Here is a 20,114-nt window from a genome sequence, read left to right on the forward strand (position 1 = left end):
TACTTTGTAATATAAAGCCACAGATAACGGAACAGTTATGATGTTTGCGAATTATCTTTGTGCGTTGTTGACCTAGGCTTCAATTTACGAGGACAAGTTAACTTTTATTATTTCAATGCCATCAAAGCCAATGGTAAAATAACCCAAATGAACACTCGTAGAACCATCGTACGGTTAAAGTCGGCTCGGCTATGAGAGTCATCCACTCAGTGAGGATTGTTGTGAGAATTTTATGACGTATTATTAAAGTAACCTTAATGATATTTTCACTTTTATTGACGGTCTTAACTCTTGTGCACACACCGTTTTGTTTACATTATGATAGCTGATCTAAACAATTATTAACGGCTATGGGATAGTTTCTTGTACCGAATATTCATTGTGGGTACCATTTATTACCACAGCAAAATAAATGGCTGTTAGGGAGTCTACACGTAAAATATCACAGAATAAAAAGTTATAGTATAGAAGTTTCACTCAGATACACCTTTTGAAGAAATATTTATTTAACAGCCTGCTAATAAGATTAGCTAGTATTAGTTTACCTGCGAGATGAAATCAGAAATGGTGAGATCCGTAGGAGAACCAAAGTCACCGACATAGCACAAATTATTGCGAAACTGAACTGACTTTTGGCAATGAGATCTAGGACCTATGTGTTAAAGCAAAAGCTACCTTTCGACTCGCATGATGACAAGAAAGAATGATTAAAATTTTGTTGGTTTTCTTGAGTATAAATTCCGCTTAGATTTATTTCTTCAATCAATTAAACACGTGTTTCGCCTCTACACGAGGCATCCTCAGGAGATTATGACATGCCAAATTTTGGCAAAACTCATGAAATTCAGATAGTTATGGATTTTCGCAAAATATCACCTAATTCAATATCAAGTTGACCAAGCTTCAGCGTCTGGCAGCCCAAATCGTGCATAGTTTCGTGCCAGAATTTGGCGAGTCAAAATCTCCTGAAGATGCGTCGTGTAGAGATGAATCACGAGTCGAATTGATTAGAGAATAAATATCTACTTAATTAGCATTATTGGCTACTTCGGTATGATGTTAACGTATGTTTTATGTTTCTAAATCATTTCATTATTCTTTTTATTATTGAGATATTTTTTAGTCCGATCAAATCAATAAAGAAAGTCGCAGCGAGCAATTGTCAACCAATTGACAATGTCTACCTCGAGGTTTCCGCGTGGTAGGGATGTCTTCGTACCAAACAAAACTAGAACTGTCGTGGCCTGCTTGACACTATGTTAAAACTTGAAACTATTTATTTTTGAAGTAAATGCTTCAGGTTCCATCACTTTAATAATATAATATACGGCCAGTGACTGCATCCGACATAGTTTTTATTATTTTCTGGTACTACCCTCACTTAGACACTCAGTCATATCGTTGTAGATATCTGTTGATTCATGGGGTCCCCATCAATACGAATTTTCTGACATTAACTATGACTGACATAATTTGATCCGTTTCAATCAGTTATCGTATCGATCATGTCCATGCGTGAATTCACTGAACTAGGAATACAGGAAGCTTTTTTTATGACAATAAGGGACGAGACAAACAGAACGTTCAGCGGTAATTGAAACGCCCTGCCCATTACAATGCAGTGCCGCTCAGCATTCTTGAAAAACACAAAAATACTGAGCGGCACTACAATTGCGCTCATCTCCTTGACACATAAGATATTAAGTCTCATTTGCCCAGTAATTTCCTGTATAAGCGGAAACTAGGTTACTACCCGTACTTGTACCCGACGGCGTATCTCGTCGGTTGCCTCGGATACAACACTCTGGAAACCAGACGGGTTCTCGACCAGGCAACTACCTTGCTGAAAGTTAGCCGGGGCTTAATAGATGCCCCTGATATTCATAATTCGATTGTATACACCCGACAATTATATTCGTTGTAGAAATCACCGTCTGCTGGCGGTACCCGCGTGTCGCACGGTAGCACGCACTGCGGCGCCCTTGCCGCGAGTCTTGAAATTGTTTAATCACCTCGTAGAAGCCCGCCCTGATTGTGATCTATTTACTAATAGACTTGAAGTGTTGGTGCAGTTGCTGCTCCAACTTTGTTAGTCCTCGCATAATAGCGTATAACAATTATAGTTTAACGTACTTGATTTTTGTAATTGGTGTTGTAACCGATTTAATCAAAATAAATAAATAAAATTTCACAATAGGCGCCGTTGTCGTACTCATAATCTAGCCGGCATCCTGTGCAAAGGAGCCACTGGTGAAGTGGTGGTGAGCTTCGAGATAGAGCTTCAAAAACAAATATAACTTGACGTCTCTGGCTACTTTATTGTTGACTTGGCCACAGTGTATAAAAATTCATGGCGCAAATATTTTCTCGTGCCAAATTATTTGCACTGCTGCAACACAATTTTCAAAACGATGCTTCAATGTAAAAACATTTAACAATCACACAAATTTAAATGTGGCCATTAATCTTCGAGTGTTCCATTTTCAACTACTGTAATTGGTTTTTTGTAGTTATATCATAAATTATAAGTCCAGAAACTTTCAGTTTTACCCACGTAGAAAATCTATAGATATTCTCCGAAATTTTCACTCTGCGGTCGTGATTCAGTTGTTACTGTTATGGCAATGTGTTTCAGTAATTTTTATTTATTTTTTGAAGTTATTCTTTTTAGGCGCCTTATGAAAAAAATATAAGAGTGAAATTTTAAGATACGCGCGCATCACTGTAACACAAAAGTAGCAGGTTGAAGTTGGTTCCCAAAATTTTCTGACGTTTGCGTCATTCATTTTTTTTTTGGTTTCTTCGTCAATTATTAGGACAGGCAAAGGGTTCCAGCCCATACAGCCGTATTCATTGTTCAATAATTAATTGTCAATGCTATTTTTGCAAGATTTTTACTAAATTGTTCTTTCTATAAACGTAGAATAGTACGATGAATAAATAATTTTAATGGTTTTTGCTTCGTTTTGGCCTACCAATGAAGTATAACTTCTAGCGTGCATACATAAGTACACACACACTTTATTTTATGGAAGAGAGGACAAACGAGCGTACGGGTCACCTGCTCATAAGTGATCACCGCTGCCCACATTATCTTGTATCACCAGAGGAATCATAAGAGCGTTGCCGGCCCTTTGAAAGTGTACGCGCTTTATTTGAAGGTACCCATGTCATTCATGTCAGTTATGTGAAACACCGCACTAGGAATCTGATTGGTGGTACATGGAAGAAAGTTCCTTGAAAACTGCACCGTCGAGGACCGCCACACATCCACATTTAATTAAAAAATCCAGCAGTGTATGTGTTCGAACCGGAAGTGAAGAATTTACTTCAATGGATTCTACGTGTAAAGACATTAAGATTGAATAAACGGCGCGGAGTGTGCTTGCTTTTTTTCTATGAAAATAAGGGGCGATACGAGCTGCACGTCCAGCTAATGGTAATTGATACGCCCTGCCCATTACAATGCAGGATTCTCAGGATGCTCAGGATTCTTGAAAAACCCAAAAATTCTGAGCGGCACTACAATTGCGTTCGTCACCTGGGGCCTTACATCGAAGTCTTATTTGCCCAGTAATTTCACTAGCTTCGGCTTCCTTCAGACAAACACAGTAATGTTTACACATTACTGCTTCACGGCAGAAATAGGCGCCGTTGTTGTACCCATAATCTAGCCGGCATCCTGTGCAAAGGAGCTTCCCACTGGTCTGGCTTATTAGAAACTACATCAAGGGGGAGGTAAATAAAACGAAATACAAATATTTTTGGTTTCATATATTAAAAGTTATAATATTTAAAATAAATATGTATAATAATTACTCTAACTAATCATTCCCCCTTAGTTGACCCAAGCTGACAATAATTGAACGAGCTTATCTTAGCCAACTCAGTTTCATTAAAAACCTATAAAACAATCTGCTCACCGCGCCTAATGAAATAGTACACAGTATGTTTAATGATGGATTTAGAAAAATGACAATAGTTAAGCAAAAAGGTACCAAACTATATTAATCTGTTCAATTAACAGATACTTTCACCCTTGTAAAGTGATGTTGAAAAGCCGCACCTAAATGACGCGTTATCGATAGTACAGTGGTGTACAAAATATTAACATCGGTCCTTGATTACGAGGGTAAACATTTCAATTCATACAAATGCTTTGAAAGTGGTAAAAAATTTAACGTTTCTATTACATACACTACACACAGTTTAAGCTAATTAAGTAAATAAATTTTACTAAGGACATGACGTATAAATCGTTTTCTAAAATCATTAAAGGCCTCAAACAATACAAATGATCTTACGTTAACTAGAACATCCTCTGTGTTCACATAACTATCGATCAAACTGTATGCTTCACTGAACTCCTCAACTTATACCAATTAAAAGGGCAATGTCTTACAACATATTATTGTAATGTTGGTGTTATTTATAATATGAACTATAATAATAATAATTATTATGCAAATTCAAATTATTGACAATATTCAAAAATCACCGATTGGTATCACGATATTCAAAACAATTGTTTAAAAACCTCTGTGTGGTTAATAAGGTTAATATAACATAAATTACTTTCTTAATGATACCACAGAGATTGGGAATTTAGCGACCGCCTTCAGGATATTAAATACTAAGTTTAATTGTACGATATTATCTTGTAACCATATTTTTTGTGAAAAAGTGGCCTGCTGAGTTTGTTGCGCTCGTTCTTCTCAGGTCTGAGGCATTCTTTTTGGAATGGGTGGTAGTTTTTGACATTCAATTAGTGATATCACTTATAATTTGAATAAAAATATTTGAATTTGAATATATTTTTGTTCCTCTATCGATACTTTACATTCAGTTAAATTTAAAATAAATCAAACCTTTTTAAATTAACAAAATTTATTGAAACCTAATCTACTTAATTAAGTAACGTATTGAAGACGCTTAACATATCTTCGTTAAAACGGCTCATACAATATATTTTGTTTCTTCACAAAAAACATCTGCCAAAATAGTTTTACAAACGTGATCTGCATTTGATACAAGCTCGCTCTCAATAGAAATTCAACACTTACATTATTCCATCACACACCTTACAAAAAAAGAATTGCAAAATCGCACGAGTTAATTAAAAAAATTACTAATGGACTCCTACACACGAATATAAAATTAAAATCACGATCCAAGTTGAACCTTAAACAATATGAGCTTTCATTATTAATTGATGACGAAATGCGATGAAATTAATATACTTTGTTGTACCCTTGAAAACTTTGAGTGACGAGGTCGTGCCAAAAAAAAATACTATAGTAACTAATTACCTGGTCATGTATGATCTCTTAAAGAAGCTCTTTTATTATTTTAAGCAATAAAGGCATTACGTCAGAACACGCGTAAGATTTATCAGGATTAGGCGCAGGTCATTTTGTATATAATAGGTCAATTCGTTCCGAAGTATCACAGTTTCGAGTCAGCTTCAGAATTGGTACAACCTCCCACGACCCAAAATGAAATTGGTAATGTTTTAAATATTTTAATTAAATTTGATTTGAGGATTTCTGTAACATTTACTTATTGTCAGCAGTTTGTGATTGCTGCTCTTGTGTCGGTCGCTGTGGCTGGGCGTTTGGAACATTTGGAGCGCTCATATCTTCCACCAGACAGCTCCAACTCTATTTCTCAAGGGTTCCCATCAAACGGTGGCTCCCATGGCTTCGGATCAAGCGGAAACTTTGGTACAAGCGGCCGAGGCTCCCAGAACTTTGGACAAAATGGACATTCATCCAACGGCTTTGGTCAGCAAGGGTCTAATGGTTTCGGTGGCCAGGGACTCAGCGCTACTGCCTTAAAACAGTACCTTCCTCCAGATTTTGCTTCTAACACTGGATCTTCCTTCGGTAACTCAAATGGACTTACAATCAAACGTAAGTTAAATAATAATTATTCCTATATAATAATATATTCGATATGTTTTTTGTAGCAAATTCAAATCACAAAAAGTAGGACATTTACTAATAAACATTTTCCATAAGAAACATCCATAACAGTTTCCATGACAAACTTGAAATAACGTAACGTAACATAACGTTAATACTAACATAGTAAATCAAATTTAAGATAAAAAGTAAGTTGTATTTTCATCTTTTTACAGAAGCTTTTAAGTTGACATCTAAACATTGTAATCTAGACTCCTAACTCAATAGTTATTCATTAATATAGGTCAAGTAATGATACGAATGTAAAAGTTGTATATATTACCACAACGAAAAGTTGAACTCATAATGAGAAAAAGTGGCTACAGAAATTCATTTCCACTCTTTTAATACAAAATTTATAGCTTCATCGTTCAATAAACCATTTTACTTACAATCTATACAAAGTGATCCAACAAAATACTCAAAAGTAAATCTCAAAAAAAGCCTCAAGAGTTATGGAGTAGCTATAGTGGATGCATCAATTTACAAACTTTAAATAAATAAAAAATGTGATGCGAACATTAAAAAACATTTGAAGGATTAATAGAAATTAAAGATTAAAATATAAAAACAGAAGCAGGGTTATCGATGACAGAATCATCTTAGCGCCCGTTCACGAGCATGAAGCATGGATAAGCCATCGCCAATCTCGCCTAAATTTTACTTACCTATTTTTTATCTAAAGATTATAAACTAAAAGGGATGTTTAGACTTTTAACTACAGATACTTAACAATTAAATATTTTAACTATTCTAGTGGTTGGTATACCTGTAATGGCCGGGGATAATAACCCACCTTCAAGTGAATGTCAAACCCATCCGTTGACAAATAACAAAAACCAAAAAACCTTCCACACTTCAAATCCTGTTTTGGTGTATAAAAGAAGAGAGCACAATAATTATTAGAAATCTATTTCAATTATTTGACCAACAAAGTCTTATTTAAGAAAATATATGTTTGCCTTAATATTTTATGATATTAGTTAATATTTTTCAATTTCTTACAGCGGCATGTTCAACTTGTGGACGCAGTCATCAGCTCTCCTCAAACCAGTTTGGATCCCAAGGACCCAGCTCTCAATACGGACTCCCAAACTTCGGAGCTGCTTCATCTTCTGGATTTGGATCTAACGGTTTTGCTTCTTCTTCTCATGGTTCAAACGGTTTCGGATCAGCACCAAACGGATTTGCATCATCAAACGGCGCTTTCGGTTCTCATGGATCTGCTTATAACTCTGGAAGCAATGGCTTTGGATCGAGTGGTTTCCCTTCATCTCAGGGTAGCTTTGGTTCTCAAGGCCAGTCCCAGTTTGGAGCTAGTCGCCAGTACCTTGCTCCTAAGTCGTCCAATATCCAAGAACTCCCCCAGCAACCTTTTGACGAACAAACTGGCTACCATTACTAATTATTACGATATTATTGCCAGATTTTTTATTAGTAAATTTATGTTCATTGTGTTCAAATTCTGTAATAAAGAGTTTATATAATTTGTTGTTTCAACTATATTTAATAATACTACATATGATTACATTAATTTGAAACTATCATTACGGGAAAGTGTACCGTGTTGGATAGCTAGGCTCCGTTGACCGAAATAGCTGCTAGCGCTTAGGTTTCTAGTAGCCCTTTTGAGTCGCGTAGATAGTACTTTGTACATTAATTGTGTCAACACATTCAAATAAATACATTTCATAAGTCGTAGCACAACACAATGCCCGAGACTATCGACGGCCTACCATATTATAGTGTGCAGAAGATAGACTCGCTGTAAAATAAAGAACTTTTTATCAAAAATACTTATTGGAGTGCTTAGAATAAATTTCCAAATTTTTATTTTTTCTGCTGTAACTGGTAGTGAAACTGACCTTTTCTGCGGCATTATGAATGTCGAATATACCTGCCTGGCCAAAGATTCTGTTACAATTCTTTTTTTTAGTAATCTATCTAAATATATAAAATGAAATGCTGTTCGTTAGTCTCGCTAAAACTCGAGAACGGCTGGACCGATTTGGCAAATTTGGCAAATTAAAAGTTGAATAAATGGTGAAAAATGCTGCAAAATTAAATAAAAACAACAAATTTGTTTTTCCTTTGATGTGTCCATACATAATTTCTATGAGAGAATTTATTGACGCACAGTTTGACAGTTCTGCTGTGAAACAATTTCATTACTACAGCAGGGTGCATATTTTACGAAGTAATTTTTGATGTTATGGTATATTATTGACAAATTCATATAAAAACATTATTTTATTTATTATATACAGAATAACGTCTGTCGGGTCAGCTAGTATATACAGGCTGTCCTAAAGTTATGGGACATGAAGGGAAAGTACCTTAAATATCGAAGATAGGCTATTTTACTGAAAGAAGACTTAATGTTATTTTTAAAATTTAGTAATTCTGCATTCAAAGATTTTCTAATAATTACTTGCCTCGTCTGGTAATCGAACCGACTTAAATGTAAAAAAAACACCCCTACTTTTATGATGCCAATCGAAAGAATGGCCAAAAACTAATAACTCTTCTTAAGTAACATAGTAAAGTTTTAAAAGAAAGGAACAACGTAAAATGAATGTTTTCTTACTTGGATTGGTATGAATGGACCGACAACAAAAGTGAGGCAGGCAAGAAATACTGGTAAAAAAATGATTGCATTTTTGATCTCAGCACTACACAATTCCACTTGAAGATCAAAAGAGTGTTAATGCCGAGTGGTGAGTAATGCCATTTGTTTACGCAGGGTGTAAAAAAGTTCGCGAAAAACGAACAAAAAGCCGCGTTCGCCTACATCATGACAACCGAAAACGTACAACTCGTCACCCATCGTGCACATAGCCCCGACCTAGCACTCTGTGATTTCTGTATTTTCCCCAAAATCAAAGATTTGATGAGAGGTTTCACTTCTACCAATTCCGAAGAGGCAGTCATAGCGTTAAATCAGCACGTAGAACACATGCTTTCAGATATGTGGCCTTCCTGTTGTAAAAAATGGTTCGATCGCATGAAAAATTGTGTAAAATGTAATAGAGAGTATTTTGAAAAGCAATAAACATACTATTTTTGTTATAACATGTTGTTTTTTTAAGTTACGGAAAACTTTTAGTGTGATCTACGTATTAACATTATTTTTTGTTATTTGGTTGAGTTCTTGTCACAGGCTTCGTCATGCTCCCTTAAATTTCACTGCTTGTGTCGGCGAAGTAGTATCGGTCGTTCCCTTCCCTAAAATATGGTCAAGGGTGGGATGGCTAGCGTGCTTGTTCAGCGCTACTTGTGGTGGCAGGGTGATCCTTAACTTAAACTCTGTTTCATGTTAAAGTTATAAATTTTTTTATAATCGAGTTATTGAGTACATTAGATTGATGCATATACTTCACTCAATAACTCTAGTTTTTACGGATTAATTTACATTTACTTTTTTGACTTACTTGTGTAAAGCATAATTTTTAAGTTTTTTTTAACGTTTGAGTGTTTTTGTAGCGTCACTCTACATTTATTGTAGTTGAAATGATTTGCAAAACGATGAAGCTGTACATTTTTATTTATAAGAGCGCAAAGAGTTTCTTGCCACTTCTTTTGCTTAAAGGGTTGAGCCCTTTACGAAGTGGCGGAAAAGAAAAAAACATTCATAAGAGTCATTTCCTTGAACTACATGAAAAAAGTAATTTTGTTTTTTATCTTTGGTCATGAATCTATGATTTTAGGCACAATATTTGCATGGGAAATTTAGCTACTGCTAGTTCCAATAATTTCTTAAGTGACTCGTTTCGACATTTTCTACAATTGTCTGTAATTAGTCCAAGATGTTCAGACTTGACCTTCACGAGGGCTAGTACAAAACTTCAGCTATTATAAAGTCCAGAATAGTTACTTCCAGCCAAGCTTGGGTAGTTTGTGGCGTGGAACCAGGTGTTGCAGGGTCTTTCTGGAATGTTCATAGTACATTTTTTAAAAGCATTTGCTTGTAAAGAGGCTTACAAAGGCTTCGATACACTTTGGGATGTCACAGGATGATGACCACGTCGCAATATTCCGAACACTTGTGAAGTTTCTTAGGAGCTCTGAGCAACACTATGTCATTTTGTTCGTTATATCATTTTATGGAAAAGGATGACAAACAAAAAACATCCTGCAACACCAGAGGAATCACAGGAGCGTTGCCGGCCTTTAAGAAAGGTGTACAAGCTGTTTTTGAAGGTACCTATGTCCTATGTATTATAGTCCTCAATTGAGATTTTTGTTGTTCAGAGAATCATTGATATCAATACACAACAAATAACTGATACTATTAACCCATGTAACGTGCTGAGTAGGTACGCATTTTAATCAGCCCACTCTATTTAACTGTACTATATTATATAGTATATTAATAGGTTAGTATCCATCCCTACTACATATACTACATACCACATACCACATACCACAGGGTATTAATTTATGTAAGTATCCATCATTTTTGAAATATGGCACTACAAATAAAAACACTGTGTCCTACATTTTACAAAAACAAACAAAATATAGAAAATATTTTACTAACTTTACAAATACAATAGAAAAAGTATTGTACATCACACTGTTGTGAAATGTAGCTCACTGACTATACTTTTTAGAATATAACTATTGGAAGAGTATTGATACAAACTTTAATAAATTTCATTAATAAAATCAAAAATAATAAACACAAGAACTTTATATCGATTTCGTGACCAATTACAATTTAAAATACCTTCGGACTACTTCATGACGCAATACTAAAAAATATGTCCTCAAGTGCGTTTTCTTCTGGTTTTGAGCCAAATGAAATGATTTTATTCCTTGTTAAGTTAGTAAAATTGATTTTCCTGTTGTAGTTGCTTTTTTGTTACTGTTGACTTAGTAAATACTGTCGTTTTGCATTAGCAAAATATGCTACTCTGTATCTACTACTGCTAATAAATTACAACTTCCTATACCCATGTCTTCAATATGACAACGTTAATAATTTTCATATTACACAGTTATAAAGAGATGCACCTATTTCATAAATGGGTTGTCGTCATTTACACGAAACCAAAAAATGGTATACCGACCCCAAATAATAGCTAAAATAGAAAATTGACAAATACAAATTAAAATCCACGTGACGTATTAGAAAAACTAGTTTTCAGAGAGAAAACTCAAGTTATGATTAAAAAATTTCATTAATATAATTATAAATTATAAAGATATTAATTTATTTGCAGAAAATATTTTGACTTTAAATTTTTTTTAACAAAAAACAACCGACTTTAAATACACTATTCCAACACAATAGATATAATATGCACTAAATGGTAAAAAATAATTGGGTATTTTTATACAATCTAATGAATTAATGTACTTCTAGTTACACAATTTGAAGTACACAAATTAACTTTTTTTGTCTAAATATGTGTAGATATACTAAATTTTTCAATGCACCAATGAACGTAAGTGCTTTGCAATTTGATTACAGCCAGTTAGAAATTCTGCCACAGATCGCACCCTTCGTCGTTAAGGAGTCCCATTGATCATCATATTCAACTAAGACAATTACATGACAATAACTATGTTATGGTAGATCACTTAAATATCTGGGTAGCATAAAAAGATTCGGTCGAGTATCGTTAATTTGCTCCTAAGAATTGAAGAGTTCCGTTACTTTGTCATGGATTCCGTAATCAGAACCTAACCAAACTCTCACCAAATTATCTTTGAAGTATATCCTTTCCAATAAAAAAAGAATCATCGGAATCGATTAGCGCGATATTGAGTCGTAAATTTATCGTCGACTTTGCTATACGTATGTATAGCAAATTTAAGATTTTATTATTTTAATTTTATGATTTTCTCTTGGATACCACTGTCAGATTTGGATCAAATACAATGGAACCACACGGGAAGCACCAGATTTCAAATAAAAAAAGAATTATCAAAATCGGTGCACCCAGTCGAAAGTTTTTAGGTAACAAACATAAAAAAAGCTGAATTGAGAACCTCCTTTTTTGAAGTCGGTTAAAAATTCTTATAAAATATTCAATACTAAAAGTATTGATATGAGAGAATAATTTATCGATGGCCTTGTCATTCGTCCAAAATATCTGAACTTAATGTACTGTATTCTTTATAATTAACGCCTGCCATCATTTCACACGCGGAAATCAATTACCTATTCCCATTAATGTTAGATACGCCACATAAAATAGCCAAAATTAATGTGATCGTATCCCTATACATAATTGCTTTGGGCATCCAGTCAATGATCTACAAATTATTTTAATGGATTAAGATAATATTTTTGATCTACGTTTAGTGTAATAGATTTCTATAATATGAAAACATATTTATTAAATAACAGGTTGCACTGGAGTACCGGTCAAGTGAAAACTTGAACATATAATGAACATATAATGAACATAATAATGTACTAGCATGTAGTTAAATACAATAATATTTTATTGCGCTATCGTACACAAATATGATAATTATATTACATAAAAAATTTAAAGCTGCGGAACTATTACAATTATTTTACATTTAAAAGTTTTTCTCTCAGGTAAATCAATTTTCGTCCATAATTTCAATGACTGTCTTACGAATTTTCGACCAGGTCACGTGTTCTGATGTGAGTTTAACAATCCCGAGAACTCCCAATCCCACGAATCCCAATCATCAATCAAAGCCGCCAAAGAAGTTTTCACTTCAAAAAATTGAATTAATCCAACGTGTTACTTGAAGTTGAGAACAACTGCATATAAATCATTTTCAAGACAACTATCACACACTTTTGGAAGTCTTGAATGGATCACCTATGATCCGAGAAAATCCTCTCACACGTATACTTGCACACACACCCTCTCTTCCTCTCACGCATACACACATAAATTTACCTTTATTATCTTAATATATATAAATTACGTGACACGTTGTTTGTCTGCGATAGACTCCTAAACTAATGAACGGATTTTAATGGGGATTACTTCATGGAGTACAGTTTAGTCCAACTTGAGAGATAGGATAGTTTTTATTTCAATTTGGGACCCATAATTATTTTTATTTACAATATTTCTTTAGTATGGACATATTTTCTATGTGAGAATTTATTGACGCGCGATTTGACAGTTCTGCTGTGAAACAATTTCATTATAACAACAAGGAGCATACGTTACAAAATAGTTCTTGAAGTTTTGAAATATTATTGGCAAATTCCTATAAAAGAGTATATTTTTTTTTTATCTACAGAACATCGCTGTGGGGTCAGCTAGTTTATGAAATATTAAAAGTACCTACATAGTTATATTAACCAAAGCGTTTAAGAGCTTTTTATTCTCTGTGTAAGAGTGGAATCCTGGTGATCAGCAACACAGGTATATTATTACCTACCACAGGCACCAGCGATCCACAACCAAAACTTTTGTGTCCCTTGTTTTTGAGATTTCATTGTATGTAATTTGGTTATCGGCGATAAATAAAGATATATTATTATTAGTATTTTTTAACCTTTCAATAAAATAAGAACTGATTTCAATCTTTCACAAACAAAACATTACAATACAACCAGAAAAAAGAAATTATTCGAACAATAAAATTAATTTATTGTGCAATTTATTTGAACAGTTTATCTCAATACTGAAGCTATTTGTTGTTTTTTTTTTATTATTTTTACTCTACTGCTAACAATGAGTTGTGATTTGATTCTAATTTATTATTATTTTGTTTTTATTTAAAGCTATTGGTAACTATTGCTTAGTGATAAAATATAAAAAAGTGTCAGTTAGATTAAGTATATGTATTAATAAATATAATCATAATATATTTCATCGTCAGAATTTACTTTGTACCTAGGTAACACTGAAAATGTTTAGAAAATGAAAAAATGCTTAATTTACAAAGTTGGCAATACTTTTATTGTTTTTCGAAGTAATCTCCGATCCTCTCTACAAATCGTCGCATTCGATGGAACCACTGAGAAAAGCAGTGGGCCCATTATTCCTTATCTATGGCATTTTCGTACGCTTTCACCGCATTTTCAGGGCTCGTAAAGCGAATATCTCGAATTTTATCTTTAGTTCTTGGGAATAAATAAAAGTCGCAGGGCGCCAGGTCAGGACTGTATGGCGGATGAGTCAAATATTCAACAGTCCCTTTTGCGGAGTGCTCTGAAGCATTGTCGTGCTGAAGGAGGATCCTGATTTGGGGGTGCTGCTGTAGAATTTTTTCATCAGACCACAGGCAAACAGCGATTGACATACCAGTTCAAATTGAAATTCAAATATTTTTATTCAAAATAGGATTTATAGTCACTTATTGAACGTCAAAATCTACCACCCATTCAAAAGAGACTGCCTCAGACCTGAGAAGAATGGGCGCAAGAAACTCAGCGGGCTTTTTCTTTATATAAAATATGGATTACAATGTAATATCGTACAATAAACATTAATAATTAAAGAGCCTGAGGGTGTTCGCTTTAATCCCAGTCCGTGGTGTCATTAAGAAAATCGTTTATGCTATAATAATCTTTCCCACACAAACGTTTTTTAACAATTCTTTTAAATTTCGTAACACATTTGTTTTGTACATTTTCTGGGATCATATTGTAGAAGCATATACATCGCCCAACAAAAGACTTACTAACTCGACCCAACCGAGTAGTAGGCATAACAAGTTTATGTTTGTTCCTCGTGCTAACATTATGAATGTCACAGTTTCTAGAAAATTCCTCAATGTGCTTATGAACATACAAAACATTATCATAAATTTATTGAGAAGCAACAGTCAAAATGTTTATTTCTTTAAATTTTTCTCTTAATGATTCTTTAGGACCTAGGTTATAAATCGCGCGAATAGCCCTCTTCTGCAGCACAAAGATAGTATTAATATCGGCCGCACTGCCCCATAACAATATACCATAGGACATAATACTATGAAAATAACTAAAGTATACTAATCTCGCCGTATCTATGTCAGTTAACCGTCTGATTTTCTTAACCGCATATGCTGCAGAACTAAGCCTATTCGCCAATCCTTCAATATGGAATCAAGAGTAATGCCAAGAAATATAGCAGATTCCACTGGTTTTACCACCTCTCTATTTAATAAAATATTCGCATCTACATTTTTGACATTTGGCGCGGTGAATTTAATATATTTGGTTTTATGATTATTTAACAATAAGTAATTGGCGCTAAACCAGTACACGATAGAGCATTGTTTACTTCGTCATATAAAACTTGGCTTCGTTTCACTTTGAATATAAGTGAAGTGTCATCCGCAAACAATACCACCTTGTCTTTTTTTTCTACAAGGTTAGGTAGATCATTTATATAAATTAGGAAGAGGAAGGGTCCAAGAATAGACCCAGGAGATCTCCTGCCATTCACCTCGACCCTCTGAATCCTATTATTTAAATATGAGATCAGAAGATCGAGTGCAGATCCTCTTATGGAGTAACTGTCCTTCCATCTTGTAGCACAACTGTCGCGAAATGACCTTTCCGACCAAAGAATGAGGCAATCATCTTTTTTCCTTGACTTCTTCCTTTCTTTACCTTAGTTGGCCGATCCTCGAAAGGAAACACCCACTGTGCTGATTGTCTTTTGGTTTCGGGTTCGTAGCAATATATCCAGCTTTCATCACCTGTGAAGATGACAAACCTAGCATTTGATTCACCGCCGTTGACTTATCTAACATTTAGCGACACCAGTCCATGCGAAGGTGTTTCTGGTTGTCGGTTAAAGTATGGGGAATCCATCTGGTACAAAGCTTCCTGACGCCTAAATGTTTCTGTAATATTTTTGAATTTGACTCATACCAATGCCTGGGCTTGCTCGTATTTGCTGATAGGTCTCTCTTATCTTCCTCTATCATGCGTCGATAACACTGATGTTGTCTTCAGTAGTCGCTAAAGGACGTCCCTCACGCGGATCATAATTGAGATTGCTACGTCCACGCTTAAACTCGTTAAACCAATTATAAATAGTGGCACGAGAAGGGGCATCATTAAGAAATGCAAATCTCAGCCTATCATAGCTTTGTTGTTGAGTAAGCCCACGAAGAAAGTCATAATAAATCATTGACCGAAAATTTTCTCGCGTTACGTTCATTTTCACGTGTAACAAGAATTTTATATTTGCCGCCAATTCACAAAAACAAATGACAAATGAATGCAATATACTATATTAGGTTACCAAAGAGTTCTAAAATTGAAATTCAAAAAAAAGTTTTCATTAGCAATGTTTCTAACTGGCCAGTTCTAAACATTTTCAGTGTGATCCACGTATAGTGGAAGAGGTTTGGTGGTTACTTCAACTTGGCTTAATTCACTACAGCTTCCTCAGATCTGCTCTGTCTTACTGTATTTAGAAACAATCAAAATATCTTCATAGATTTTGTTTAGTCCATCTCCAATATTATCTTCGAATGTAGCAAATATTCATGGAAAAATAAAGCCCCTTTCTAGAAGTACTGATAAATTTATATGTGCCTGAATGAACTAACAAAGCTTATTGTATGTTTTACGATGCCTCCCAAAATATATAGAGCCTGATATAGTAAGGAAATATTTGCTATGGTGTAGTGTAGGCTTTATCAGACATGTTGAATATAATTGAGATGAAAATTTCATTAGGTTTCCTTGTGCGGTGTTTCCGGGACGATACGTCAAGGGTACCTTGAAAAAAAGCGCGTACACCATCCTTAAAGGCCGGCAACGCTCTTGTGATGCCTCTGGTGTTGCAAGAGAATGTGGGCGGCGATGATTACTTAACACCAGGTGACCCGTACGCTCGTTTGTCCTCCAATTCCATAAAAAAAAGGCTTGCTGAGCACTTTATTTTGTGACCATTGAATGAGAATAAGCTGCCATGCTCGGCTATGTAACCCTTAATTTGGTAAAGCCGATCGGAGTTGCCTTAGGGAGCTTGGAGTGAAAACAAATTATTGTGAAATTAAGGTCTTATTCTTCAAACTAATTTATTAAACAGAACTGGAACTGGGGAAATAATATCAAAAGATTCATCATCATTTCAGCCGGAAGACGTCCACTGCTGGACAAAGGCCTCCCTCAAAGATCTCCACTACAATCGGTCCTTCGCTGCCCTCATCCAACCAACTCCGGCGATCTTGACCAGATCGTCGGTCAATCTTGTGGGTGGCCTACCAACGCTGCGATCAATAGATTGAATACTTTTGATTTTATATAATGTAGTGTTAAGTCTACCATGGCTCAGTCTTCTAAATGACGTGAAACCTCTGGTAAGAAACATTTTTTAAGCTTTAAACGTCAAAATAATACTAATACGTCAAAATATTGAAAAAAAAACTTCATGTTTGATTAAAGTTTTTTGATATCTGTAATAGTTACTGAATAATCGCCGGTTACACTTACCGATTACATGTTGTATTAAAACATTATATTTATGGCAGGTATCTTAAGGGTCATTTGAATTGGGCCGGCACGCCCGGACATAAACCCACCACGTTCACCGTAGATTTCTGTAATATCAGGGTGCTTTCCAGAGATTAACATCTTGACTTGTTGCTTTCAATATATCCTTTATAATAACCACAATAAATATAATCAAATTTAATTTGCTAGAAACTGTCATAACCATAATGTTAATACCACATAAACTTATAACGCCTACTACACGGCTAAGTCGAGTAAGTGAGTCTTTAGTGGGGCGATCTATATATATGCTTTTACAACAAGATCCCAAAAAACGTTTGGACATTTTCTGGGATCAAAATGGAAACCAAAGTATTACGATCAGGGGCATGCATTGGTTTTCTAGTGAGGTAGGCACTGTGGATCTAACGTGTTGTAGTTGAGCTTTGGAATATGAACAAAATTGCTTACCGTAGGTATTTAGTATCTAGCATAATGAAAAATTGTATGAGTGGGTGTTAAATAGAAGTGAGGTTATAAAATAACGGAACCAAATAAACTAAATAAACTTTAACACTGGTGCCATATTTATTCAGATTCATAACGTGGTAGGCGCTGCCTTATTTGTTATATTATGATATGCACGCCCCATATTACGATATTCAAAAGAATTGTTAAAAAACGTTTTTGTGGTAAAGGTTACTATAACATAAACGACTTTCTTAATGATAACACAGATTGGGAATGTAGCGACAGCCCACTGGCCTTAAATAATAAGTCTAATTGTACCATATTACTTTGTATCCATGTAACCATAATCAAAAAGTCCGCTGAGGTTGTAGCGCCAGTTCTTCTCTAGTCTGAGGGATTCTTTTGGAATGGGTGGTAGTTTTTGACTTTCAATAAGTGATATTATATCCTATTTTCAATAAAAATATTTGAATTTGAATAAGACTGATTCATCTCATATCATAACTCTCCTGCCGGGGGTATAAACTAGAACACTCCTTTATACCAGAAGCTGGTATGGGCGTTTAACTCAGGGATGATGTCTATCCTCATCACCTGAGACGACAAAGTCCTTTCTGACTAGACTGCGATGATAATTTGAATTTTTTTATGATGAGAAGTGAGAAGATGTGCAAGACTTTCATGAGATGACGTAAGTGATATGCCTTGTTCATTTCAAACCCAAAATTCTGAGTGGCATGCAATTGTGGTCTTTATCACATAAGATATAAAGTCTCAGTGAACCAAGAATTTCATTTCCTATAGTGCCCTTCAAATAGTGCTTGCAAACTACTGCTTTCTGAACTAAGGAGTCTGGTAAAATAAATGTATATTACCCTAAAATATATATAATAATATCTGACGACGTGTAAAGCCGAGTGGTTGGCAATCCTACCTACTAAGCTCGGGGTTCGAATTCCAGTAGGCGCAAGCATTTATATGATGAATATGGATATTTGTTACCGAGTCATGGAAATTTAAATGTATTTATGTAAGTTTAAGTAAGTATATTATATTAAATAAATAGTTGTCTTGCAACCCATAACACAGGCTATATATGCCTAATTTGGGGCAAGATAATTTGCGTAAAAAGTGTGTAAAAAAATATCATTACTATTTATTAACATAATTAACTTTCTCTTGACCACATCTTACCGATAACAATACAAGGTTAATGATTGCTTTTTTGTCAACTCATCTTTAACAGAAAGTGGACCTATATCAGCAAGGTTAACTCAAGGATAATTCAATTATTGTTCAGTTTTATATTTTTTCTGTAAATATATAAAGTGTAATAATTGGCTAATGAGACACAGTTCAGTTTTGAATTCCACTTGGCACACTTTGGGATATTCTTAAATTACACAAACAAAAACATGTATATGTTGGTAAGTTAATATTGTAACAAAAATAAAAACTGAATAATTAAAAGAAAATATGTGTATGTACCAGAGCATACAGGTAAGAAGTGAAACTTCTTTATGATATATAATTTTTCTACTATTTCCAACTTCACAGAAATTGGGTAGATAAGGCATAAAAAAAAATTCAATTTTAAATTAAAGCTATTTTATTATAATAAACATGGATACAAATAAGTCTTTTTATTTTATTATTTTCAACTTAATATATTATTTTTTATATATATCACAATATAGTCATAAAAAACAACATGGCGCGTAACCGAAAATCGTGACGATTTGCTATAAAATTTCTCTCATACGTCGATAAAGAATTTCACTTTAAAAATGAAACGTTAATGTTTTCAGAATGAAATTTGAATTACTAAGTAGTTTGAAAATATTTAATATCTAAACAGTGCAATATTCAACTTTTTTTCATTTCAATTTAATGAGTCATTCCTTGAGTCAAGAATTTTTAAATTTGGGATTTTTTTATTAATTTATCTATTATATTCTATCTCTAATGAGAGGCTGTAAACGGAGCTTAGAAATCCAGTACTCTCTCAACGGCTCTTGGCTTTGCGTAGGGATGTTGCTCAATTGCGTGTCTTCTACCACGCTGAATGAAACCACCAGCCGCTGAATTCCACCATCGCCCCACATATTATGTCAAAATATCCATGAGTGAAACGTGTACCGTTTTCATCTGGTTGGGAGCGGTCCTACAAGGTGCGGTTTCCACGGAACCTTTTATCAATACGACTACTATAAAAAAAACGCACACACGCGTACATTTTTTTTTATGGTGGACAAAAAATACATATTATTCTTTGGTTGTTATTATAAAATAAA

General features: G+C 34.4%; 1 protein-coding gene across 1 annotated transcript; it reads left to right on the forward strand.

Moving 5' to 3' along the window:
- Positions 1–5,388: 5,388 nt before the first annotated feature.
- LOC126972111 (filaggrin-2-like) lies at positions 5,389–7,450 on the forward strand. Its single transcript, XM_050818699.1, has 3 exons — positions 5,389–5,504; positions 5,573–5,912; positions 6,971–7,450. Exons 1-3 carry the CDS (start codon positions 5,496–5,498, stop codon positions 7,366–7,368), a joined length of 747 nt encoding a protein of 248 aa, XP_050674656.1. The 5' UTR covers positions 5,389–5,495; the 3' UTR covers positions 7,369–7,450.
- Positions 7,451–20,114: the final 12,664 nt, after the last annotated feature.

The sequence above is a fragment of the Leptidea sinapis genome, chromosome 25 (assembly GCF_905404315.1).
Source record: "Leptidea sinapis chromosome 25, ilLepSina1.1, whole genome shotgun sequence".
Taxonomy (NCBI): domain Eukaryota; kingdom Metazoa; phylum Arthropoda; class Insecta; order Lepidoptera; family Pieridae; genus Leptidea; species Leptidea sinapis.